The following is a 27,353-nucleotide window of genomic DNA, read 5'->3' on the forward strand; positions in this document are numbered from 1 at the left end:
TAATTTGGGCTTTGTTGTGAAGTATAACCATTATTATAGTTAGGTACAAGTAATGGGGCTCCCTATAGCATAAGGTAGTTCCGTGTGTGTGTGTGTGTGTGTGTGTGTGTGTGTGTAAATTAACTATTTGTTAATTTGATTATTTTGTTATGAAGTTGTTTATTTCACCAGACATTTAAGAATAAGATTATTCTTATTACAAGATGACAAGTCATAGCTAGTTTACTTTTAAGTAATTAAAAGTTCTACAAGGCTGTGAAGACCATGGTCACATCAGTCAACAAAAACATTAAAAATAATAATAATTATCGCATCTTTTAACACAGTATTTTGGACTGTAATGTGGATTTTATGGCATAATCCAATTATGATATGATCATTCAACAACAAGCCTTTGTGAGATGTGTATAGTTTTGCTTAATCTGTCAAGGAGCATTGATAGTTTGGATAGAAACTGTTAAAAAACTAAGGTGAAATAGCTCTAGCATCATTCATTTTCTAGGCCAGTGTTTCTAAATCTTTCTCTTGGTGGCCTCTTATCACTGCACATTATGTCTTATCTGATACAGCAAATTAAGGTCACGAATATGACTTCACAAAAGAGCTAATAAGCTGAATCAGGTGTGTTAGATGAATCATCCAAAATGTGAGTTTCCTTAAAATATTTTTCGGATTATTCTAGGATTATAAAGGATTATCATTCTCTTTGAACGCTTCTAATCTATACACGTCCACATGTATTACATCATATTTATACTGTCGATACATTACATCTGTGTAAAACAAAAATACAGCATGTGGTCATACCCCATCAGTTTCCTGCCGTGGTTAGCTGTTCTTCTCCATGGTGTGTTACCTCATCTCAGCTGCTGAGATGAAAACCAAGATCACCTTCACCCCTTAAGGTGAGAATTGAAATCGTTGAGAGATGACTTTTGTCCTCCCAGAATATCCGTTTTCTTATTGTCACAGACTGAGAGTAGAAAATTGTTTTTTGATTCATTGTTCTTCTCTTCTCTCTCACTTTCTCTCTGTCTCTTTGTCTCTTTCTGTCTCTCTCTCTCTCTCTCTCTATATATGCATGTAGAAAACCTTTTACTCACATTTCTCTTACACTTTTCAGTAGGGTTCTATATGTTAACATAATTTAGTAATTAACATGAACTAACAATAACCAATACTTCAGTTTCAAATTTATTCCAGGAATACATGGCCTCTCAGCCCCTAGTTCCACAAAATCATAATGACATGGCAGATAATCTTTTCTTCATTCCATGATATATATATATACAGTGTCAATCTCCATGCATACCCCGAATCACAAACACTTGACACATCAGTACAAACATCACCAACAAGAACAAGATCACCAAAGTATTTCTTACGCAAATCCTCATACAAGGAGCAATCGTGCAAAAAAATGCTTCTCATCTTCTATCACATAAACATTTGATGTTAACTTACAATAACTACCATAAAAGTATAGCAGAACTGTACAAGTATCCCATGTTTTTCTACCTACTTCATCTAATTGAAAAAGCATATTATAAAATTTTCTTGGATAACGATGATTAGACATAGACACTAGTTTTATCCAATACATGATACATCTTTTCATGTAAGAAGTGGACAATACAAATCTACCCAAATCACCCAAGACAGCTACATTGCTCACACTTGTACTGATACACAGGATTTTTTTTACAAAAAGATACCTGAACATTTTCAATACACTCCACTGGTTCAAAACCCCATATCTCAGATCCTAAAGTATAGGTGCAACCATGCGATCAAACAAATACAAGGATTGATTGCAACTGATTTTATGTTTATGAACAAACCTTAGCAAGGAAAGCATTGCTTTCTTGCCTTGGCTTGCTAAAAGTTGTCGGGTTTTCCACCATGAAAGGGCTGTGTCTGAAATCTTGGGCAGCTAACTTGTTGCCTCGCTTCAGCTTTTGGATGCAAATACCTTGATTAGCAAGTTCTTGATTAGCAACACATTTCTTTTAATTTCGTAGTGTAGACACTCATGTGGTTAAATGTGGTCAAACATCCACAAAAGACCACCTGCTCTCCACCAACTGACTTCTAACACGCTCCCGCAGTGTTTGCCGTGGTATTGTGGCTACTAAAGCAGAAACAAAAGCTGCTCATCTTTTATCTTATTGTCTCCCTTCTCGTTCATGTGTAAGATGTGAGAGCTTAGTTTGTGCTTTAGAAATATCTGAAAAAGCTTGCACATGTACATGCACAAAAAGCACTTCATGCAGCATTTTTGATTAAAACAACAGTTGTAAACGGGAAATGTTTCTCCCTCATCTACTTATGATCTGATGTTAATTCCAGGTGTAAAACAGGGATTGTGTGGTCTATGGTACAGTATGTGTATGTCTGTGTTTAGTTTAAATTTAACAGATGTGTGTCTACTTCACTTTGGGCATAGCAGTTAGGACTAATTTATCTCCTTTAAGTTTGTCTCATGGTGCCACCCACAAGTCCGAAAGTTACTGTTTCTAATCATGACAGCAGTCACAGAATGCAGAATTCTGTCTTAATTTTAAAAGGGAATTATGCTGCCCAATGTTCTGTTGCTTTGCTGTGCTTTCTCTCTCCTCTTTCTCTCTCTCTCTCTCTCTCTCTCTCTCAGCATGTTCATCTCTGATTTGGGGATGTTTTTAAGGTTAGGGTGTGATCTGTTATTTCAGTATAACTCCTTTGAGCAGCAGTGTTTGTGTCCAGCAGTGTTTGTGAAAGAAATTGTGGTTTTAGATGCTCTGTGTCATCTTGTCTCCAGTGGGCAGTAAGTGGGATGTTGATTTAGATGTGTTCTTTGTGTATTACACGTCTCTCTCTCTCTCTCTCTCTCTCTCCTATTCTCCATCACTCATTAATTCATTTATCTCTTATCACTTCCACTGTTTGAGATGTCTCTGGTCACAGCACGCACATTCTTATTCTAAACCAGGACAGGAGGGATGTCCCATTAGTAATTACACTAGAAGGGATGTCATGGTTGCTTAGCAACAGCATTTTGGGAAGCTGAATCTTGTGCAGCTCTGTTAGTATGCACCATCACACCTCAGTCCACCTTTACTGTAGGGCTTCATAGCAAAATACATTTTAAAGTTTGATTATTGGCATATCAACATACATACAGTCCTGTCACATGGACCAATATAATGCCATTACCTCTTTTCAAGTCAAGTTACTTTTATTTATATACCACTTTATACAATGCGTATTCTTTCAAAGCAGCTTCAGAATAATAGCACAGGGAAGTAATGGTGTTAAAGTTTTTAAGTTGTAAAATTTTAATTTATAAATTGTAAAATAAATTCAATTTCAGCTTTAAAGCAGCTCTACAAATGACAATGCTGTCATTATTCAGCTGAATTTAGTTCAATTTTGATTCAGTTTAGTTAATAACAGTGTCTGTGTTGAAAAGGTTATCAGTTATCAGATCACTTTGCATTATATAGTTAGTCTTTCTTTCTAATGAGCACCAAAATGATTTTTCTTATAAGATTCATGGGTTTCATGTATGTAAATATTCATTTTTCTCAGGATCCCTGGCAGGCTGAATGACAGGAGGACACCATTAGGGGAGCTGAACTGGATTTTCACAGCTATCACTGACACAATTGCATGGAACGTCCTGCCAAGAGGTTTGTCCTGATTAAAATCCAGATATTTGCAATCTCTGAAGATTTCGTTTTGTGTCAATCAACTGCACAGACCTTTCAGGGCTCCCAAAAGAGTGACAAATTCACTTTGATCATTCAACATCTGTTAAATTATTTTGGCCCAGTTAAAACCCAGATTTGCCTGTTGTCTTTGCTTTTTCCACAAAATAACAGGAACTGTCAGAGACGTTTTTATATATATGTGTATATATATATATATATATATGTGTGTGTATGTATATATATGTATGTATGTATGTATGTATATATATATATATATATATATATATATATATATATATATATATATATATATATATATATATATATATATATGATGTGTGTTATATAAGTAGTAATAATAAACAGCCAATATGCATGCTAATAAGCAACCAATTAATAGCGAATAGTGTTACCTTAGTTCTTAATAGAAAATACCAAAGTAGTTCCAAAAGCCAAAGCAGGATCACCTGTTGCATACCTCAGAGCTACTATGACAGCAAAACTGGCAGCAATAAACACAGGCAAGTGAAGTGAGTCAAAGCATCTCGACTCTTATACTGAATGTTGTTATTTTTAACAGTTCCTGTCCAATCAGATTAGAGGACTGAAACTAACTGTTGTATAAAGAAATATAATTATGCTTAATTTGTGCATTCACAAGTTTTGTAAATGCTTTGCCGGCATTTTTACAGTGGTCTTCATTAAAACACAAGATATTTATCTAAATTCCCAAACTCAAGCATCGCATAACACCAGCTTTGAAGTTTTTACTCTTGTCTCTGTACTGAGGAGGAACCAGACGTGAATCTGTATATCCTGTATAGGTATATCCTGACCTCTCACATCCCTTAATTAATTATTGTACATCAGAGATAAATCTGCATTATAAAAATCCTCAGGGTTTAATCTGTCGTACACACACATCATAATTATAGGGTCTCATTAAGACTGAGAATTTCAAACAACAGAATTTAGCAATTTTAATCAAAGTTACCTGCTATCACATGTCATTCCTTTCTAATATATAAAGTTTTTTTTATTCTTTCTCACTCTCAATCTTTGTAGATCTCTTTCAGAAATTGTTTCGTCAAGATCTTTTGGTGGCCAGTCTATTTCGAAATTTCTTATTGGCTGAGAGAATAATGAGGTCATATAACTGTACACCAGTCAGCAGCCCCAGGTTGCCACCCACATACATGCACGCTATGTGGTAAGTGTATGGATGTTAACACGCACACACACACACACACACACACACACACACACGCAATATCTACAGTATTTTCCCTAAGACACAACAAAACAGTTAGATTTTTGTCCTGTCTGAACAAATGTTGCACATACAGTGTTAACTCATATGGTTAGTTGTTCTTAGGCTAAACAGTAAAAAAGAAAAGAAATCCATATTTGTATATGGTTTGAAATCCAGTTTACATTGGATTTTTGGAAATGCCTTTGAGTCTGAATGTTACGTGTGCAATGTATTAATGCAATATACAGTAATGCCTCCATTTACTCATTTTCGGCAAGATGTTGTGATAAACATGAACATAGACAAAAAGTTGCCAATACTTTACACAATAATAGGTGCTTTTATGTGTTGTAGAAGACAGTCTCTTGGCATAGTGCTCACGTTCATTACTATGGCAACTATTGTATTTATATTAGACACTGACCACACTGTCTGAACAAATCTTAGCTAGAGATTTCTGGAATTTTCACTTGCAAAAACAGAGAAGTCCATGCTCTAAAAAAGCAGAATTGAGTGGAGAGTCAACAAATTCCTATATTTTGTCATTTATAGTTTAAAATATTAGCGTATTCAGACTCGACATCATTACTTAACTTTAGTACCATGTCGATATTAAAATATATTTTTTTAAATCTACAGTATATCATACAGGGTATGTACTCAGTCTGTTTCAAAAATATTTATTTATTTGTTCTTTATTATTTAATGTGTACTTAACTGCTTCAAGGCCTTATGTTATTGTTTTAATTAAAGCAATATTTCAATTACATACAGTGGTGGCCAAAATTATTAGAACACTAGTATTTTCACCAGCTAAAAAATGGTTTTATGTCAGTTATTTCTATCTTTAGTGTGTCAGTAGGAAATATCAGTTTGCATTTCCTAACATTCATTTTGCCATTAATTGTAATAATCCAGTGAGATTTTTGTTTGCACAAGGAGTCTGACAACAGCCAGTGCTCCACACAGAGTTCTGATCTCATTATCATCCAGTCTGTCTGGAATGACATGAAGAAACAGAACAAACTGAGACGAGACAGACTAAATCCAGAAGAACTGTGGCAATGTCTCCAATATGCTCCAAGAAACTTACCTGCAAAGATAAAATGCTGTAAAATGAGGATGCTGTCAAAAATAATATCATAAATAGATTTTCTTTATCAATTAACTTCTATTAACTAAATTAAATCAACATTTGGTGTGACCATCATTGCGTTTAAAGCAGGTTTTGCCCTCGGTGCACTTGCACATAGTTTTTCAGGTAGCTTTGCAGTTAGGTCTCTTGAAGCATCTTGGAGACATTGCCACAGTTCTTCTGGATTTAGTCTGTCTCAGTTTGTTCTGTTGTCATTCCAGACAGACTGGATGATGATGATGATGATGATGATGAGATCAGATCTCTGTGTGGAGCACTGGCTGTTGTGCAACAAAAAATCTCACTGGATTATTACAATTAATGGCAAAATGAATGTTTGGAAATGTAAACTGATATTTCCTACTGACACACTACAGCAAAAGATAGAAATAACCGACTTAAAACCATTTTTAGCTGGTGAAAATACTAATGTTCTAATCATTTTGGCCACCGCTGTATAAAGTGATGCTTTTGTTAATATGTTAAAATTAATATGTATACATGTTAATATTTTTTTCTTAATGTTTAAATAATAAATATCAATATAATTTTTTATTATACTTTTACATAAGGTTATGTATTCAGCAGCACGTTATATTTTGCTGTGGCAAATTCTTTGAGTATCGAGTATTGTATTGGTATTGAGTATTGATAGTTTGGTATCATGGTAAATTCTCAGTAATATTCTGTTTTATTATATTTCTCCTAAAAGCAAAATCGGCATGCCAGATTTTAAACAATATTCCATGGAGAAGAGGGAGCTTCTTTATTCCTACAGTGAATGGCACTACTTATTTATTTACACTGGTATTTTACTCAGAGGTCTCTCCCTCTGCATTTTAAATGAACTATGTTATGAATTTTCATTCCCCCTCTCTCTCCCCCTGTTTTCCATCATCAGTATCATGCTGTTGGCTAAACCTGCATTGTGTAATCCTCAGCAGTGTATGATGGAATACAGACTTTTTTCTCCACAGCTAGTTGAAGCTTGAATCTCATAACATACCATTAGCAAGAGAGAAATAGATTTCACTTTTGTAATGGAGCATCAGAGCTCTTTAGTTTCGCTGTGCAGAAATTTCCTTGAGTCTTCTGGTCTTCTGAAACAGGAGATGAGAAATGAAGAGAGGCAGAAATAGAGGGAACATTTGGTAAAGAAGGAAAGAGTTACGGGAACATTAGAGAGAAAGGATGGTGCCTTCCGCTATTAGGAGGAGACATGATGAAGCAGGGCGGGGAGTAAAGGAAAGAAACAAAACAGGAAACAGACAGAAAGAATATAAATGTTCTTTGTGAAATAATCATTGCAGTGTGCACCGAAGGGACAGCAACTGTCCAAAAAAAACAACCGTTCACAATCTAAAATGTTTATAGAACTAATGTACAAATGAACCCTTTGATGTATGCACGGTTTAACCATACATCGAATTTGTACTTAATCTAAGACTAATTTAAATGTTTTAAAATACTTCCATATTTATAATGACTATATTTAGAATTAGCAACATATTATGTCATTTATTTTATTAAATTAAGCAATATATTAACTACTATATTACTAAATTAAACATTTAATCCATTTACAGTCCTGTTTACTATATGTGTATGGAAGGATATGGTAGCAAAATTAATTTTGAAATGTAATATGCAAAATGACAATGCAATATGTAAAATGGCAATGTATTTCTGTATTTAAATTTACATTTTCCCATATGTGCAACATTTAGTGCAAAATTAAAATTCAATTGTATAATTTACATTTGCCATTTTCTACACTAGTTTTAATATGTAAATTAAAATAATATTTTAACGCTTTATAAGTTGCAAAATTAAAATGAAATTGTATTACCCAAATTGAGTAGATATGTTTAACATGTCCAAGCAAAAATTGTAGCAAATTTATCATTTAAATGCCATTTTCCCTAAATGCATTTAGACTTACGGATAGGATACTTGAGACTGCATTTTCATTGTGATACCGCGTGATAATTGTAGCAAAATGCAGTGTGAATTTCAAATGCATTCTGAGCCGAATGTGCACCATTTGGTTGCAAAAATGGTGATTTAAATGTCTTTTATTTTTCTTAAATGCATTGACACTCACACTTAAGACGTTTCAATTGCATTTTCATTAAATACCCCGCGATAATGTAGTTTAAGTCAATGTGGATTTGAAAATGCATTCCGAGCCGATCACGCCCCCAACTTGTCAATCATTATATCAAGGCGGGGCTCGGCAACAAGACGCAAAATAGGTCAATATTCCCCTTTAAACAAACGCTTTTCACCTGCCTCAACATCTCTCACTGTTTTACACTCCGATTGATGCACATAAGCAATTCTACACTTATTTACTTGCCACCATACACAATGGCTACACTTGAAGCGACAGTTGTCGTGTCGCCTCACGCCGCATCCAGTGTAGACAGCATCACTGATTATAATGGGTTCAATACTGTTGTTTGTCGTGCCGCTGTAGACACGGTGTTGCCTTCCTCTCTTCTAACCCATAATAGACCGCACGTCCCGTGGCACCTAAGCGTCTGTTTACACTCCGGTTGATGCCCATGACCCAGGGCTCCAGACTCATTCTTCCCACTGGTCGCTCTTTTGCTAACTTGCACGAGCACATTTTTTATTTTTTTTTATTTTTTTACTTTTTTATTTTTTTGCTACAACATGTGGTTAATCAATGCATGCTAAGGAACTTTTATCATAGTGTATAGTTATATGGAAACGAAAATGGTTAACATTCAACCTGTTCTTTTTCATCATCGAATTCGCGATCTTGTCATGTTTTACAAGAAAAGATAATTGTCTGTTTTGTTTACATCTATACACCTTTCACTTTTTAAGACTAAAACAAAAGATGGATTCATTGTTATTTTTAAATTAAAAAGCACAACAACAATAAAACAGTAAGATACAATGACAAACTAGCTTATAAAACAAATAAGATGAGGCATGGCACGCACCACATGCTGTATTATATACTGACTAGTAAATTACAGAACGTTTAGCAAACACTGAGGAATCAAATAAAAAAATAAATAAAAGAGAGCCTCCAAAGCATAATGTGAGGTAAACAGCAAAGATAAGCTTTTCAAAATGAAAACAAAAAGAAAAGTAAAACATCTCTGGTTACTTTCGTAACCTCGGGTTCCCTGAGAGACGGGTTCGAGACATGGCGTCAGAAGCTGACGCTTATGGGGACTCCCTTCCTTCCTAATCCTACCTGAAATCTTATTGCACAACGCCAGTGAAGTTGCAACTCTCACTGGCCAATGCCAGTCAAGACGGCGAGTGGGGGTGTGGCAACTATATAACTATATAACGCAACTATATAACACTCGGTCTTGTCGGCATAAGCTCAGAATCTTCCGCCTGAACTAGCAACGCACCAGACCTGAGCAGTGAACATGGCAGCCTACGCCATGTGTCGTTCCCGTCTCTCAGGGAACCGAGGTTACGACAGTAACCGGAGACGTTCCCTCTCGAGAACGGTTCACTTCGACATGGCGTCAGAAGCTGACGCTTATGGGGCCTGTATAGAACAACGCCGTGAGAACAGCGAAGGAAATAAAATGCTCAGCCTCAGCGGAGCTAGCGTAATAGTCCTATAATACACACAGACCACTCCCCCAGCCAATCATAGACGACCTTATGGCATACCCCAAGGCGTTTGGATGTAGATTCCCGCTTTGGGATCCAATCAGGTCACTCAGAAATCTTGCTTGGCAGCAGGTCTTCTTGTTGAAAGAGACTCTGCACCGTCGTCCTTTAAGGGGCTAGGAAATTGTTCATCACCCAAAAAACGCATGTACTGTATATCAGAATATCAATATAACAGTGCAACATAGCGTGTGAGCGGCGATGCTGGGCACAACAATAATAGCATACACGTCTAGCTAGCGGCCTTAGCCAGCGCCAGTACGAACACAAGAAGCTCTAAGCGAGCCCTTGCACATAGCGAGGACAGAGACGGATCGTAGGCTTTATGCCTCGCTAATCTCAGGCCATAACACAGCAGCATAGGCACGATAACCTAGTATCGAGAGGCTCGCTTTGCTGGTGCTAAGGCAAGCACTGCCATCTGGGTACAGCGATGGCTCTGCCTCCGCCTCCGAATTCCACCTATACAACCTAGTCGAAACCACCGGTCTAGTCATCGCAGTTGTAGGTGGAACCATGGGTCCTGCTCACGCAATCGCCCTCATCGAATGGGCTCTGACAGGACGTTCTAATCCCCGGCTAGAATAAACTAAGGCGATCGCATCAACCAGCCAATGTGAAAGCAGTTGCTTGGAGACAGGCCGCTCTTTGGTGTTGCCCCCAAAGCACACAAACAGCTGATCAAACTGCCGAAACTGAGTCGTGCAGTCAACGTATAGTTTCAAAGCCCGCACCGGACATAGCACATGGTGAGGGGCAGCATCTGACGAGGCCTCTGGCATGAAAGCAGAAAGCACCACCACTTGCGCTCTGAACGGTGTCAAGAGCAATTTATGCACATTGCCCATTCTTGGCTTGAGCGTGATGTTATAATCACCTGGTCCAAACTGCATGCAGTCAGCATTCACAGAGAGCTCTTGTAAATCCCCCATGCACTTAACCGAAGCAAGGGCGAGCAACAGTGCGGTTTTAAGCGAAAGCTCTCTCAAGCCAACAGACTGAATTGGCTCGAAGGGCGGGGATGCCAGAACCCCCAGCACCAATGCCAGATCCCAGGATGGCACTGTGGGAGGGCGAGAGGGTCTCTGTCGTCTCGCACCTCTCAAAAATCTGATCACCAGATCGTGTTTGCCCACTGAACGCCCGTCGATAGTAACGTGAAATGCTGAGATAGCTGTAACATAGACGTTAAGAGTGGAAGGCATACTGCCGCCATCCAGCCGCTGTTGTAAGAAATCCAGAATGTCAGACACAGGACAGATCTGCGGGTCGCAACCATTCGGTTCGCAACCATTTCACAAACACTGTCCATTTAGAGGCGTACAGACGTCTTGAAGAAAGGGGTTCGCGCCTCCGTAATCACGCGGCGAGACACTGAACTCGTGTTTACCGGTTCCCGCACACCATCCACACATGAAGTTTCCACCATTCGGGGTTGGGGTGCCATTTCGAGCCTCCCGCCTGAGACAGGAGGTCCAGTCTCAGCGGAATCAACCACGGGGGAGCCGTTAGTATCTCCAGCAGATCGGGAAACCAAGGCCTGTTTGGCCAGTACAGAACGATCAGTAATACCGATGCTCTCTCCTCTCTGATTTTGTGCAACACCTGTGACAAGAGCTTCGGTGGGGGAACACATACAGACGGGCATTTGGCCACGGCATCGTGAGTGTGTCCCCGCCCAGGGGAGAGCATGGCAGAGAGAAGAACAGAGGGCAATGCGTGTGCTCCTCCATCGCGAACAAATCTACCTCCACCTTCCCAAACTGTTCCCAGATCAGTTTCACTGTCCCGGGGTTCAGTCTCCATTCTCCGTGAGGGATCCCATCCCTTGATAACATATCTGTGCCGCTGTTCAAACAGCCCGGGACATACGCTGCCCGAATGGAAAGCAAATGGTGGTCAGCCCACAAAAGGCGAGCTACCTGCTCGTAAAGGTCTCTATAGTACACTCCGCCTTGGATGATTATGTACGATACCACCGACATGTTGTCCGTGCGAATCAACTCCGAAGAGGAAACCCCGAAGCCAGAAAGACCGCTGTCAGTTCGAGGCGATTTATGTGGCACGCTCTCTCCGACTCAGTCCAGAGGCCCAAGACCGGTACACCATCGCAATGAGCTCCCCAGCCTATTGTTGACGCGTCTGTCGTGACCACTTTGCGCCGCGTGACCAGACCTGGCTGGACGCTGTCCAAGCATCTGCGAGTGACCACAACATGGACACGGCCCGTCTTCCAAGCACTTCTCGGCACCTGTGCTTTCAGCCATAACTGGAGGGGGCGCATAAAGAGTAGACCGAGGTGACATACCGTGGCGGCCACCGCCATCCGCCCCAAGAGCCTCTGAAACTCTTTCAGTGTCACGGAGCGGCCCAGACTGAAGGGATTCAAAGCGGATAACAAGTCCCGTATACGCTCTTGACCCAGACGCGCTCTCATCGAGACATCGGGTCTAACTGCACCCCAAGATACATGATCGACTGGCTGGTGGCACAATACGCTCTTCTGTGTGTTCACGCAGAGACCTAAACTCTCCAGATGAAGCAACAGAGCGCGTTTGTGGCTGTTGAGCACATCTTCCGAATGGGCCAAAATCAGCCAATCATTCAAATAATTCAAGATGCACGTTCCGCTCGCTCTCAGAGGGGAAAGCACTGCATCCAAACATTTCGGAAACGTGCGCGGCACCAGTGCTAGCCCAAACGTCATCACCGTGAACTGATACGCTGTGCCTTCGAATGCAAATCTCAGAAAGTGCCTGTGACGAGGGGCGATCTGGATATGAAAATAAGTGTCCTTCAGGTCCACTGAAATAAACCAGTCTTCGGGCCGAATCTGCACGAGTATCTGTTTTAGCGTTGTCATTTTGAAAGCGCGTTTGTATAATGCGCGGTTGATGGGTCTCACGTCTAAAATCGGACAGAGACCGCCACCCTTCTTTGGAGCGACAAAGTAGCGGCTGTAGAAACTGCTCTCTCTCTCGCTCTGCGGGACTACTTCTATTGCTCGCTTCGCAAGGAGGTCGAGAACTTCTTGCCTCAGCACCGGTTCGTTGTGTGCCGGTACTGTCGACATCACCACACCATTGAACCAGGGTGGTCTGCGCCGGAACTGGAGTGACTCATTGCTTTGGAGCATTTCTGAGCTTCAGGGAAACGCTCCGCGATGTCTCCACGGTGTCTCCAAAGGGAGACAAAGGAGCGTTGAGCAGCATCCTCCTGTTCGCGTCCTTCAGCTCGATGAGCGTCAGCCACAGATGTTGGTCGAGCACTACCATGTAGCCCATGTCATTACACCATAAATAAAATGAATAATCATTATTGTTATATGATTATGTGGCTGAAAAATAAGACTCCCAGGTTCAAATCCAGGTGATTTTACAATTCAGCAAACAAAGCAGTTAGTTTGATTGTATTCATTTTGTGATTTTACTGATTTGATTAACTTGATTTGTACTTAGCATTCATCCATTAATTCATCCCTCACGATGTAGGAGACACAGTACTGTAGCCGCAAAATTGGGATGGGGCAGCCAGCAGAGGGAAGGAAAATATCTCTGCTCAGAAAAAGTTTGATTTTTTAATGAGAGGGAAAAGCAGATCAATTGGCAAAACCGACAAGACAGGATGGACCAATGGAGTGAGGATATTAGAGCTGGGAGGAATGCCTTGTGCTGTTGCCTGTTTTCAAGATCCACTACGACAGCTGGCCTAATGTTATTGGGACTTTTCTCCCATAAAATGTTTGTATATTTACATTCCACTCTGAGACATCCTGCTGATAGAGACTGGCAAATCATATTAGAGCTATAGCTGTAGTTTTATCTTTTGAATGGACAACACGTTTGATGTGTTATGTAATATCATGAATAAAATATAGCCAAAGTGTTGCGGGTTCAATGATCAAAGCAATTCTCTCAGCCTATGCGGCAGAAGAAAATACTTTGAAAAAGAAGTGTTAAACCACAGTGTGTGATGGAGCTCTGAAAGTTCAGCACTGCTGCTGTAGGTGACGTGTCAATAGATGATTAGTTCTCGTGTAATGTAACATAACTTAACATGCAGCCTTTGACGAGTGCAGTGAAGTTTACATGCAGATAATCTATAGCAGTGCTTTTCAATTTGTGGGTCTGTTCTTGTTGGGTCACAGGCAGCACAGAAAAACAGTGCTAAATATGTGTACTTCGTAATGTGTACTTAACTACTACTTAAGTAGCTTTAGTACCATGTCGATATTTTAAAAAAACAAAAAACAAATCTACAGTACATCTTGCTTGATGCACAAAAACAAACCTTATTGCTTCTTGTGGAAGCTCAAACGTCTTAGTGTGACAATCGTGATCAAACCTCATTTGTTCTTGAGGGTCAAGAAACCACATTATGAGCTTCTGTTTGCCACATTTGATGTGTTCTGTGCATGATATATGATATATCAACATTTATCTGTGAATATAAGCCTAAACTAAACCTTTTTGTCATGGTTTTTTGCATATTGGATTGCAATGGAGGGACAGAAATCTTTCAGATTTCATTAAAAATATTTGTGTTTTGAAAATGAAAGATATGAGGATAAGTCAGAGTGAGCAAATAATTACAGAATTCCCATTTTTGGGTGAAGGAGAGAAATAATATGTCTCAAAGATTTCAAACAAGTAAATTTACTGGGTTCTCTATTCCTTAATAATGAATGTGCTCAAAATAAAGTGCCAGTGCATATTTTCATTTGGTCAGAGCCTAGAAACTCACAGCAAGAAACATGAGTGTGGGATTGACTAATGTGGCATCTTTGTGTGTGTGTGTGTGTGTGTGTGTGTGTGTGTGTGCGCGTGCGTGCGTACAGGCAAGCTTGGGACCTTGCGGTGGACATCTGCCTCTCCCAGCTTCCCACCATCATCGAGGAGGGCACAGCTTTCAGGGTGAGCATGACTGATACTGCGTCTGTGCGAAGATCAGACAGACAGACTATTTCATGTTCAGTTATTCAGGGTCTTCTATAGCTATTATTCCTTTGCCTCAAATTGGCACTGCAGTCCTACTTATGATTTCAGTTCAGTTGTAGAATCTCTAATCATACTCAAAGTGATTTGTATATTTGCCCTCAGTAGTTATTTCATTTAATCTGATCACATGTTCTTAATGTTGTTCAGTTTTCTGTTAATATCATAGTCATGTCATAGTTTGTTTTTCTGAATTTTTAAGAAATATGATAAATAAAAATACAACATTAAAGGAACACTCCACTTTTTTTGAAAATAGGCTCATTTTTCAACTCCCCAAGAGTTAAACAGTTGAGTTTTACCGCTTTCGAATCCATTCATCCGATCTCCGGGTCTGGCGGTAGCACTTTTAGCGTAGCTTAGCATAGATCATTGAATCTGATTAGACCGTTAGCATCTCCTATTTCCTATTTAAAACTTGACTCTTCTGTAGTTACATCGTGCACTGACGGAAAGACTGACGGAAAATTAAAAGTTGCAATTTTCTAGGCTGATATGGCTAGGAACTATACTTTGCTGCCGTACCATGGGTGCAGCAGGCACAATGATATACAGGTGCATCTCAGTAAATTAGAATGTCATGGAAAAGTTCATTTATTTCAGTAATTCAACTCAAATTGTGAAACTCGTGTATTAAATCAATTCAGTGCACACAGACTGAAGTAGTTTAAGTCTTTGGTTCTTTTAATTGTGATGATTTTGGCTCACATTTAACAAAAACCCACCAATTCACCAATCTCAACAAATTAGAATACTTCATAAGACCAATAAAAAAACATTTTTAGTGAATTGTTGGCCTTCTGGAAAGTATGTTAATTTACTGTATATGTACTCAATACTTGATAGGGGCTCCTTTTGCTTTAATTACTGCCTCAATTCGGCGTGGCATGGATGTGATCAGTTTGTGGCACTGCTGAGGTGGTTTGGAAGCCCTGGTTTTTTTTTTTGACAGTGGCCTTCAGCTCATCTGCATTTTTTGGTCTCTTGTTTCTCATTTTCCTCTTGACAATACCCCATGGATTCTCTATGGGGTTCAGGTCTGGTGAGTTTGCTGATCAGTCAAGCACACCAACACCATGGTCATTTAACCAACTTTTGGTTCTTTTGGCAGTGTGGGCAGGTGCCAAATCCTGCTGGAAAATGAAATCAGCATCTTTAAAAAGCTGGTCAGCAGAAAGAAGCATGAAGTGCTCCAAAATTTCTTGGTAAACTGGTGCAGTGACTTTGGTTTTCAAAAAACACAATGGACCAACACCAGCAGATGACATTGCACCCCAAATCATCACAGACTGTGGAAACTTAACACTGGACTTCAAGCAACTTGGGCTATGTGCTTCTCCACCCTTCCTCCAGACTCCAGGACCTTGGTTTCCAAATGAAATACAAAACTTGCTCTCATCTGAAAAGAGGAATTTAGACCACTCGGCGACAGTCCAGTTCCTCTTCTCCTTAGCCCAGGTAAGACACCTCTGATGTTGTCTGTGGTTCAGGAGTGGCTTAACAAGAGGAATACAACAACTGTAGCCAAATTCCTTGACACGTCTGTGTGTGGTGGCTCTTGATGCCTTGACCCCAGCCTCAGTCCATTCCTTGTGAAGTTCACCCAAATTCTTGAATCGATTTTGCTTGACAATCCTCATAAGGCTGCGGTTCTCTCGGTTGGTTGTGCATCTTTTTCTTCCACACTTTTTCCTTCCACTCAACTTTCTGTTAACATGCTTGGATACAGTAATCTGTGAACAGCCAGCTTCTTTGGCAATGCATGTTTGTGAAGGGTGTCAATGATTGTCTTCTGAACAACTGTCAGTTCAGCAGTCTTCCCCATGATTGTGTAGCATAGTGAACCAAACTGAGAGACCATTTTGAAGGCTCAGGAAACCTTTGCAGGCGTTTTGAGTTGATTAGCTGATTGGCATGTCACCATATTCTAATTTGTTGAGATAGTGAATTGGTGGGTTTTTGTTAAATGTGAGCCAAAATCATCACAATTAAAAGAACCAAAGACTTAAACTACTTCAGTCTGTGTGCATTGAATTGATTTAATACACAAGTTTCACGATTTGAGTTGAATTACTGAAATAAATGAACTTTTCCACAACATTCTAATTTATTGAGATGCACCTATCATTGCGCCAGCTGCACCTATGGTACGGCAGCAAAGTTCCTTGATTATTACACCGGAATGAGAGTATAGTTCCTAGCCATATCGGCCTAGAAAATCGCAACTTTTCATTTTCCGTCAGTCTTAGTGCACGATGTAACTACAGAAGAGTCAAGTTTTAAATTGGAAAAATATTGAACCTCTTTGTTCATTTTTGAGCGAGATGCTAACGGTCTAATCAGATTCAATGATCTATGCTAAGCTACGCTAAAAGTGCTACCGCCAGGCCCGGAGATCGGCTGAATGGATTCGAAAGCGGTAAAACTAAAATGTTTAACGCTTGGGGAGTTGGAAAATAAGCCTATTTCCAAAAAAAGTGGAGTGTTCCTTTAAGTTAACACAAAAGCAAAAGATACTGAATATGAGACTGGCATAAAGTTGGCTTGACGTTGGACATTCGATATTTGCATATTTAGGGACCGTCTCTAAAGTTGCATGCGATATTGGTATACCCTTTTCTAACTTCAATAGCATATGAGTAGAATTACTTAGTCATATCACAAACTGTAAACTGTTCGTCTAGGTGTCAACTATAATGCACACCTTTTACATATTTGATATTTATTAAAATAAAAAATCTATGTTTTTCAGTACCGAATGGGCTCAAACGCAAATTTAAAGCTCAATAGCATTTAAGCAGAATGACTTAGTCATAACACAAACTGTAAACTGTTCATCTAGGTGTAAACTGTAATGCACACCTTTTACATTTTTGATATTTATTCAAATCTATTGTAAATCATATGTAAAAAATGCTATTTTTCTCTATCGAATGGGCTCAAAGGCAAAATATGCCATAATTTTAAGCTCAATAGAATTTGAGAATGACTTAGGGTGAATCCCATTTCTCTGTAAGACGAAGGGGTAGGGGAAGGGAAACAGGTAAGACAGAGAAATGGGATTCACCCTAAGTCATAACACAAACTGTAAACTGTTGATCTAGGTGTCAACTATAATGCACACCTTTTACATTTTTGATATTTAAATCTACTGTAAATCATATGGGGAAATAATGCTATTTTTCTCTACTGAATGGGCTCAAATGCAAAATATGCCATAATTTAAAGCTCAATAGCATTTGAGCAGAATGACTTGCAGTTGTAACACAAACTGTAAAGTGCTCATTTAGGTGTCAACTATAATGACTCACTTGGGAGCCCTAATCATCACTGACTTTAAGAGAAAACGCCAATGAAATTTGGTTAGTGGATTTTGCATACCTGAGCCACTCCCCATGCATACGGGTATAAATAGGCGACAGGTGCATCCAATCTTCGGATTTTTGCTTCGGAACCGAGTGGATGAAGAGTGCTGTTCTCCACAAAGCCTTTCATCTGTTGTCTGGAAGCTGTTCTTGGTTGGCATTACGGTGCGAACAGCGGTGTCCCTGTCATCAGCGATTCCCCTGGGCACTTCAATCTAAAAGAGCAGATTTCCTAAACACGGACAGCTTGAAGATGCCGTTCTGTCCGTGTCCTCTTGGTTGTGGTCGTTACCTGTCTTTCGAGGACGGACACAATCGTTGTCTTCAGTGTCTGGGCATCCAACACGCTGAAGCAGCCTTCGTGGGTGACTTAAGCTTCCACTGTGGGCGTATGAGCATGGCCTCGCTGTGATCTCGCCTCTCTTTTGTGAAAAGAGTGGGACCCTCTGCCGCCACCCATCCCAGTTTCTCTGGCTCGAGCAGAGGACCGCCGGCTGGCGCTCTGGGAGATCTGAGAGTCACAATAAGAGCTTCTCCGCCGGGAAGGACCCGTTCAGTTCCCGAGTGATTTCGCTGGCCTGTCTCTACGCAAGTATGCGTTTCCCCCAGTGAGCCTCCTCGCACAGACACTGTGCAAGGTCAGGGAGGACGAGGAACAGGTTTTGTTGGTTGCGCCTTTCTGGCCCACCAGGACCTGGTTTCCGGAACTCATGCTCTTCGCGACAGCCCCTCCCTGGTGCATCCCTTTGAGACAGGACCTTCTCTCTCAGGGGCTCGGCACCATTTTGCACAGATACTGTGCAAGGTCAGGGAGGACGAGGAACAGGTCTTGTTGGTTGCGCCTTTCTGGCCCACCAGGACCTGGTTTCCGGAACTCATGCTCCTCGCGACAGCCCCTCCCTGGCGCATCCCTTTGAGACAGGACCTTGCTCTACGAGGCAAGCCTATGCTCTGAAATGGAATCTGTTTGCAAACTGGTGTTCTTCTCGCCGAGAAGATGCCAGAAGATGCCCGATTAGTGTCGTGCTTTCTTTCCTGCAGGAGAGGTTGGGGCGTAGGCTGTCGCCCTCCACCTTGAAAGTGTATGTGGCTGCTATCGCAGCACATCATGATGCAGTGGACGGCCGGTCCCTAGGTAAGCATGACCTGATCGTTAGGTTCCTGAGGGGTGCCAGAAGGTTAAATCCTCCGAGGCCACCCCTGGTGCCTTCCTGGGATCTCTCTGTTGTCCTCCTGGGATCTCTCTGTTGTCCTGGCTGAACTTCAGAGGGGTCACTTTGAGCTGCTGGATTCAGTCGAGCTTAAGTTCCTGTCTGCTAAGAAAATTATGGCATATTTTGCATTTGTGCCCATTCGGTAGTGAAAAATAGCCATTTTTACATATGATTTACAGTTTATTTTAATAAGTATCAAAAATGTAAAAGGCGTGCATTACAGTTTACACCTAGATGAACAGTTTACAGTTTGTGTTATGACTGTAAGTCATTCTGCTCAAATGCTATTGAGCTTTAAATTATGGCATATTTTGCATTTGAGCCCATTCGGTAGTGAAAAATAGCAATTTCTACATATGATTTACAGTTTATTTTAATAATTATCAAAAATGTAAAAGGTGTGCATTATAGTTCACACCTAGATGAACAGTTTACAGTTGTTTTTATGACTATAAGCCATTCACCTCAAATGCTATTGAGCTTTAAATTATGGCATATTTTTGCATTTGAGCCAATTTGGTAGTGAAAAATAGAAATTTTTACATATGATTTACAGTAGATTTTAATAAATATAAAAAATGTAAAAGGTGTTCATTATAGGTTACACCTAGATGAACAGTTTACAGTTTGTGTTATGACTAAGTCATTCAGATCAAATGCTATTGAGCTTTAAATTTGCGATTGAGCCCATTCGGTAGTAAAAATAAGTAATTTTTACATATGATTTACAGAAGATTTGAATAAATATCAAAAATGTAAAAGGTGTGCATTACAGTTTACACCTAGATGAACAGGTTGCAGTTTGTGTTACAACTGTAAGTCATTCTGCTCAAATGCTATTGATCTTTAAATTTGCGTTTGAGCCCATTCGGTAATGAAAAATAAAAAATTATTTACATATAATTTAGTGTTTATTTTAATAAATGTAAAAAAAATGTAAAAGGTGTGCTTTTGAGCTTTAATCTATGGCATATTTTGCATTTGAGCCCATTCGGTAGTGAAAAAATAGAATATTTAATAAATAATTTACAGTTTATTTTAATAAACATCAAAAATGTAAAAGCTGTTCATTATAGTTGACACCTAGATGTACAGTTTACAGTTGTTTTTATGACTGTAAGTCATTCTGCTCATATGCTATTGAAGTTAGAAATGGGTATACCAATATCGCATGTAACTTTAGAGACGGTCCCTAAATATGCGAATATCGAACGTCCAACATCAAGCCAACTTTAGTGTATAAGTGAATAAGAGTGGCTTTCGAACCTGTGTTTCCCTCATGAACACCATTTCTAAAAGTGTCACGGACACATGTGCGAACTGCTGAACTTTTGACTGTTTTATTTACTTTTTCCACCTCTTTTTATTTTGTGCTCAGTTTTACTGGATATGAGGTGCATTTCCTGTTGTTTCTGATATGCTCTTCTGCTATAACAGCTGAATTTCTCTCCTGGGATCAGTAAAATGTTATCTAATGGACTGACTCTTGTGACTTTCAGACATTTGTGAATCAGTGTCTGTCTTGTGTAATGGTTGCAGTGACCTTGATTTCTCAACCTGATATGATTTGTCTTTAGTGCAACAGATGCTGTTTCTGCTAACACACACTCATATTGCTGTTCTCAGGCTATTAAAAGAGTGTTTGAAAGTCTGAAATTCAGTTATGTAATCGTGCTGGGACCGAACAAATAATGTCTCACATTCACCCCTGTCTTTGTTGTTACTTTTGGGATTCAGTGATTCTTATATGCTTATAATTGTGTGTGTATCTGTGTGTGAGAGAAAAGAAAGATGAGAGATGAGAATTAGAGAGCCGCTGTCTTGATATTTCTTACTTAGGAGGCTTTCACACTGAGCATGTTTGCTGTTATACGAATCAGAGTGCGATTGTTCCTAGTGCCCCCTGCAACATTGGTCTGATTTCACACTTATATGTTTTCTTCTTATGTTATCACAAACGTGCACTGTGCATGACTGAACACACAACATGGGTCAATTTTTTACATTTAATTTGGTGTGATTATGTGCAGCTTGACGCAAGGACACTTCCATCTACTGTATCTGCATTGCATGAACGTGGTTTTCTGATATCTAATTGCGAGCCATTTATTTGCTGCTCTGAATGCACTCACGATGCAGGATTACACTGCATGCTCACGCTTGCTCGTTTCCTGGGTAAATCATCACCACGGTCATTCTTTCATGTATTTTGTTGAACTAACGATGTTCTTCACGTGAATCACATCACATCACAGTTCCAGCACAACCAAATTCAGACCACCACTTACTGGTAGTCTTGGGTTCGGTGCAGTTGTACTCCTGGGTCCGCATGACAGCTTTCACGTTGCCAATTTTTTATGCATACCATTCCCCTAATTCGAACTAAACTGCTAGTGTGAAAGCACCCTGAAAGTGTGTGGTACAGTGGGAAGAGTGACAGCCTCTTACTGAGAACTGTGCCAAATTACACACACTCTTCAAAGCCACTGATTGCAAAATATAGGTCCTGAAGTGTAGCACTGTTGAATGTTTGTCTCCTCTCCCAAAACGTTTCTTCTTTTCCCTAACTGTATCTAATATCACTCTGAATTTCCTTTCTTTGGACACACGCATATATAAATGAATGTTAAATTATAATGAATATGTGACCTAAAATGTATTTACACAGATATGTACCGTCTTATTTATATTTCTAGAAACCAGAATATTGGCTTAATCAGGTTATGGTGATTTAATTAGTGCTTACGTAATTGCAAAGTGACCAAATTCTCCGAATTAATATTGGAATATTATTATGCATGTAAAAGCAGAGAGGCAGAGGGCAGCCTGGATTTATGTTTCTTGTTTTGTAGTATTAATACATGTAAAAACACCCCCAAAAAAATACATAGTCAAGACCCATCTGCCTACTTACATTCACACAGAAAGTGAACATTCTCATTTGAGATGGGAAAGGTAATTAAGTAATGGAGGAGGAGAGAAAGTGTTATGCAAGACTTATGTAATTCTACTGCGATCAATACAGCCATCTTGATCACTTATGTACAGTTTTTGTCTGATTTAAAGCTTTTTTTCCACTTAAACCCTGTGAGTATTAGTGCTCACTGCATTTGTGTGTGTGTTTACTTTTCTGTCTCTCACAATTTGTTTTTATATCCACAGCATAGTCCATTCTTTGCTGAGCAGCTGACAGCCTTTCAGGTGTGGCTGACAATGGGCGTGGAAAACAGAAACCCACCAGAGCAGCTGCCTATTGTCCTGCAGGTAACTTACAACAAAGGTTTTCTCAATAGCTCCATTTCAAAATCTAGTGAACTGCATACCTAGAAAGCATTTTTAGTGATCATAGGCACACTGCTGACATGAAGTGGTTTCCAAAAGATTGGAAGCAACATCATTCAGCTAAATTCTAAGAGAGCGTTGCATTTTTGCTTTACAGAGGAGACAACCCCAGAGTGCAACAAGTCAAAACATTTGTCCAAAAATGGCAGATGAGTTGAGAGAAATATTGATTATGAATACATTTAATTCAATGATGAAAATATTGCACAATATTAAAATTTGCTAAAATATCTTTGATAAACTTTGTCATCAGAGTTTTTGTTGTAATAAATGGCAGGCTAAATGCAACATGCAAATATAGCATACACTACAGTATTAGTTATTTTTCAGAATAGTTGCAATTTTAAAGTTGATTTGACTGTAAGGGACAAATTTGTTTCTTGAAATTTGTTGTTGTACTTGGAGTAAAACTGTAAGGTAAGTAACAGTTACAAAGTTTGGTACGTCTCCATGTGGCTGTTCTACTGCAAGGATACTCTAAATTCATCCAAAAAAATGAATGTGAACATTGATGAGAGTGTGAGCCTATCACAAGTTTAAAGAAAATTCTCTTTAATTCTAATAAATCATTGGTTTAACACTTAAAATATTTAGTTTAGTACAGCAGTGCTGTGCGTTGCTTGTGTTTGTGTACAATGTATTTTATATTACAGTGTCTCCCTTTTGGGCTTATTCAGCAGGATGTGAGGTTCACTCCTCTGAGAGCAATAAAAGCAAATAAAATTCTGAGGCATAGAGAAAGAGAGATATTGACTGCAGAGACAGCACTACTAAGGGATGTGTGAATGAGTACAAAATACACAAAAAGTGTGTACAAGTGACTGACTGCAGGGTTTTGTGGTCCAGCTCCCTGGTGCTGCAGTCACACTGCCGCACTACCCTAAATTCCATTGGCAGAACTGCATGTCCCATGATTCTTCTCTCTTGGGCTGGTGTCAACCTCATGAGACTCAGGGTAATAGTATAAAGGCCCGTTCACACCAAGAACAGTAACTGACGATTTACTATATTAGCGCCTACATCGGCGAACAATAACATTCTGTTTATTATAATCACACAACGCAGTTATGTCTTCTACTGTTTTTAATGTTTGAGCTCCTTTATGCCGCATTGATTCTAATTTAATGTTTTAATTGTTCATCAGAAAGGTAGTTCCATCAGTACTGTTCTTCTGTGCTATTTCTTGCTGTGGTGTGGACTATTCTCATAGAATTAGAATGATTATTAAAACTTTATAGTTATCATCCTTGGTGTAAACAGGTGCCTTAACACACAGACACTCTCTCACAAACCATCTGGTTTAAAATATAAATATATATATATATATATATATATATATGTATATATATATATATATATGTATATATATATATATATATATATATATATATATATATATATGTATATGTATATATATATATATATATATATGTATGTATGTATGTATGTGTATATATATATGTATGTATGTATGTATGTATCTGGCTTTCCCACGCACATAAAATACCTTTAGTGTCTCTCAACACTGTTTTTGTTGTAGTTGTTTTATTAAAACACTCTTACGTATTGTTCTTATGAACACATCCACACAATTTATTTTATATTGTTTAATATTTATCTTTAATGCAGTGTACATACACACAGCATTGGTTAGACTTCTGAATGTTTGATGTCTCTTACAGTGTACTGTTCACAATTTCTTGAGTAATAAGATTTCAAAATATATAATTTAAATGTAACTTAAGTGTTCAAATACTCAATTCTTGCTGTAGCCTATGTGTTCCTTTAGCTCAGATAGTAGAGCACGGCACTATAAACAACAATATTGTTCAGTTCTCAGGGAATGCACAGAACTGACAAAATATAAACTGTTATGTAATGCTTTATTGTCAGAATTATATCAGAATTATTGTTTCCTGCTGCTTGTGTTGAGTCAGATTGAGTTTTTGTAATATTTCTGTGCATCTTTTTAAGAGGTCTGGACTCTTCGCAGATGGGCTCAGATTTTCACACTTATCTTAAACTCAGCAACCAGTCACACTTTTACACACGTGTGTATGTGTGTAAAAGCTTGTAAGTGCTGAGTAATCTTCCATTTGGCCAGAGTCAGAAAAAAACAAACCTCCCTCATATTCCTCCCACTTCTTCCACTTCTCTCTATTCTTTCATCTCTCTCTCTCTCCCTCCTTCCTTCCTTCCTTCCTTCCTTCCTTCCTTCCTTCTGTCCATAGGTATTTCACAGGGTATTAAGGAACGCCCTGTTATAGCCAAGGTGCATGCTGAGAATTTTCACAGTCCGTGATTTGACGTGACCCTGCGATCTATTAATACCTTTATGGTAGGGTGGCATATTGTTTTGGCAGGAGATTGCAGGCGTTTTGGAGTTCGTGCGTGTTTTTGTGTGGGCATTGAGGTGGGCAGACCTTCTGTTGTGCTCCTTACACACAGCACGGCTCTGTCTCTGGGTAGGCCTATATCCGGACCCCCTCACAATGCTGAGAGTGTGTACCACAGTATCTAGATGCTTTAAATACATACACGCGTATACAGAGTTTTAAAATGCTGGCGTAGAAAACAAAAACTGCTATTTAAAACTATGTTTACATGTAACTCCTTTTATGTTTCTTATGATCTCAGATCTTTTGATCTAAAAAGGCTTATGCTTAAATGCTTAAAACAAAATAATAATAATATATAATAAATAATAATAATAATAAATTGTGCCATCCTATGGATTTGCGCTCAGCATACATGTCAAGTCATTAAGTATTATTTTAATTGCATCTAGGCATAGACATTATTGTTTCCCAATTTATTTATTTTTTTATGCACATATCCCTCAAAGTAAAGCTTAAATATCCCCTCATCAACTTAAATCCAGAAACTGGTGTTAATTTTGAAACAAATGTGATTGTGAGAAATATAGATTGGGAACTTTCATATAAGCACCTATGGTTTGAGACATGGTATGAGGTCTTGCAAGCATTGTATTGTTGTAAAGAAGATGGTTTTGATCATCTTTTTCTTTGGTTTGTCAAGATGTTTGACTGGTATTGGTTTGTTTGTTTGTTTGTTCATTCGTAATTTTGCATACCTAAAATTTAATGTGACCACCACTTTTATTAATAACACAAACCCCAATATAGAAATCCCAGTCCAGTTTCAGTTAAATTTAAGTTTGTCTAAATTAAAAGAAACAAAGTCATTTAACTCAAAAACAGACAATTCAGATTACCAAAAATGTTTCAGTTTTTTGAGAAAGTTCTAAATAATATTCACATTCAAGTTCATTTTATTTTAACTAAGTTAAGTTTGCTCTACTCAAACCAAATAAATATTTTGAGCTTTAGGGTTTACAGTTCATACATAAATGTTAATGAATCACACACAAACCACTCTAGCCACAGATGTACACACACAGGTGGGAAGTCATTAGCTTGTGCCAGCCTACAGGGAGTGTATGTGAGCCTGAGCACCTGTTCAAAATGATTATATTAGTTGTTCCCATTGTGTGTGTGAATGTATGTCTGCCTGTTTTGTGTTTGCGTGGGTGGTGGGACATTTGGTGATTCCTGTAGGTGTGAGGTGTTTTAAATACCTAATATTCCCTAAGGGGCCATAACAACCTATGCTGTTAACACAATCTCCAGTGGGTAAATGCATTGTTTCATCTGTTTGAGCCTTTTGTAGAGTCACACACTGACACACATATCCATGTCATCCACTCCTCACTGACTCCACTGGCTATGGAAGAGAGTGGAACATCGGATTAATGTTCTTCCATCTGGTTTCTCTCAGGTCCTCTTAAGCCAGGTACACAGACTGAGGGCACTGGATTTGTTGGGGCGATTTCTGGACCTGGGCCCCTGGGCCGTCAGTTTGGTGAGATACACAACTAACATTTGTTTATTACTTTCATTATTTCATTATTGTTTGTAGCCTTTACACAATAGATACATATGTTAGTTAGGTAAACTATGCACAATATGGTTAAATGGCAGAAAACGTTCAGCTACCTTGCGTCATCCTAGTCTTTTTTTTCCCCCTCTCACTCTCCTCTCTGCAGGCTCTTTCAGTGGGGATTTTTCCGTATGTGTTGAAACTGTTGCAGAGTTCAGCAAGAGAGCTCAGGCCTCTTTTGGTCTTCATATGGGCAAAGATCTTGGCTGTAGATAGTGTACGTAAACCATTTTATCTCTTGATGACTCACATGAGTCCCAGTTAAACTCCTGTCAGCACAGTTTTAAGTAAATGTTCACCAAAAGAAAGACAAAGAAAGAATATATAAACAGATGAAAGTGCTTTTTATGGTCTCAGAAGTGTGTATTCCATTTGTATGTTCTTTGTTTATTTTTCTCCTTTTTTTTCTTTTCCTATATTTAAGAGCTTTTCTGAGAGACTTGGACTTTAAATATCAGAAACATTCTGATTAGCACAGACCCTTAAAGTCAATGTGAATTCAAATGCTATAATTGTACTTCCATAATGCGTCATAATTCTAATTGAAACAGGAAATTCAATTTTTTTAAAAAACTGAATAGGATGAATTTTATCCATCAGTATTCTTTGAACATTCAGAGTGTGTTTTTGTACATTGGAGTCTGGAAGGGCAGTGGAAATGAAAGTGGTTTGCCATCTGTCTCTGACTGTAGTGGTTAAGACACCTGCAGAGATTGATGATCATTCACGC

General features: G+C 38.9%; 1 protein-coding gene across 6 annotated transcripts in view; it reads left to right on the top strand.

Annotated features, from left to right (window-relative positions):
- The window catches only part of rptor (regulatory associated protein of MTOR, complex 1), a 288,710-nt gene that overhangs the window by 200,203 nt on the left and 61,154 nt on the right, over window positions 1-27,353 (top strand). For all 6 annotated transcript variants that reach the window (XM_058779698.1, XM_058779699.1, XM_058779695.1 and 3 more), the window contains 6 exons: window positions 3,568-3,668; window positions 4,755-4,899; window positions 14,586-14,661; window positions 22,484-22,585; window positions 26,462-26,545; window positions 26,730-26,840. In XM_058779698.1, the coding sequence (XP_058635681.1) occupies window positions 3,568-3,668; window positions 4,755-4,899; window positions 14,586-14,661; window positions 22,484-22,585; window positions 26,462-26,545; window positions 26,730-26,840 (619 nt within the window). The remainder of the gene's footprint in view (window positions 1-3,567; window positions 3,669-4,754; window positions 4,900-14,585; window positions 14,662-22,483; window positions 22,586-26,461; window positions 26,546-26,729; window positions 26,841-27,353) is intronic.

Source organism: Onychostoma macrolepis, chromosome 06 (genome assembly GCF_012432095.1).
Source record: "Onychostoma macrolepis isolate SWU-2019 chromosome 06, ASM1243209v1, whole genome shotgun sequence".
NCBI classification, from domain to species: Eukaryota; Metazoa; Chordata; class Actinopteri; order Cypriniformes; family Cyprinidae; genus Onychostoma; species Onychostoma macrolepis.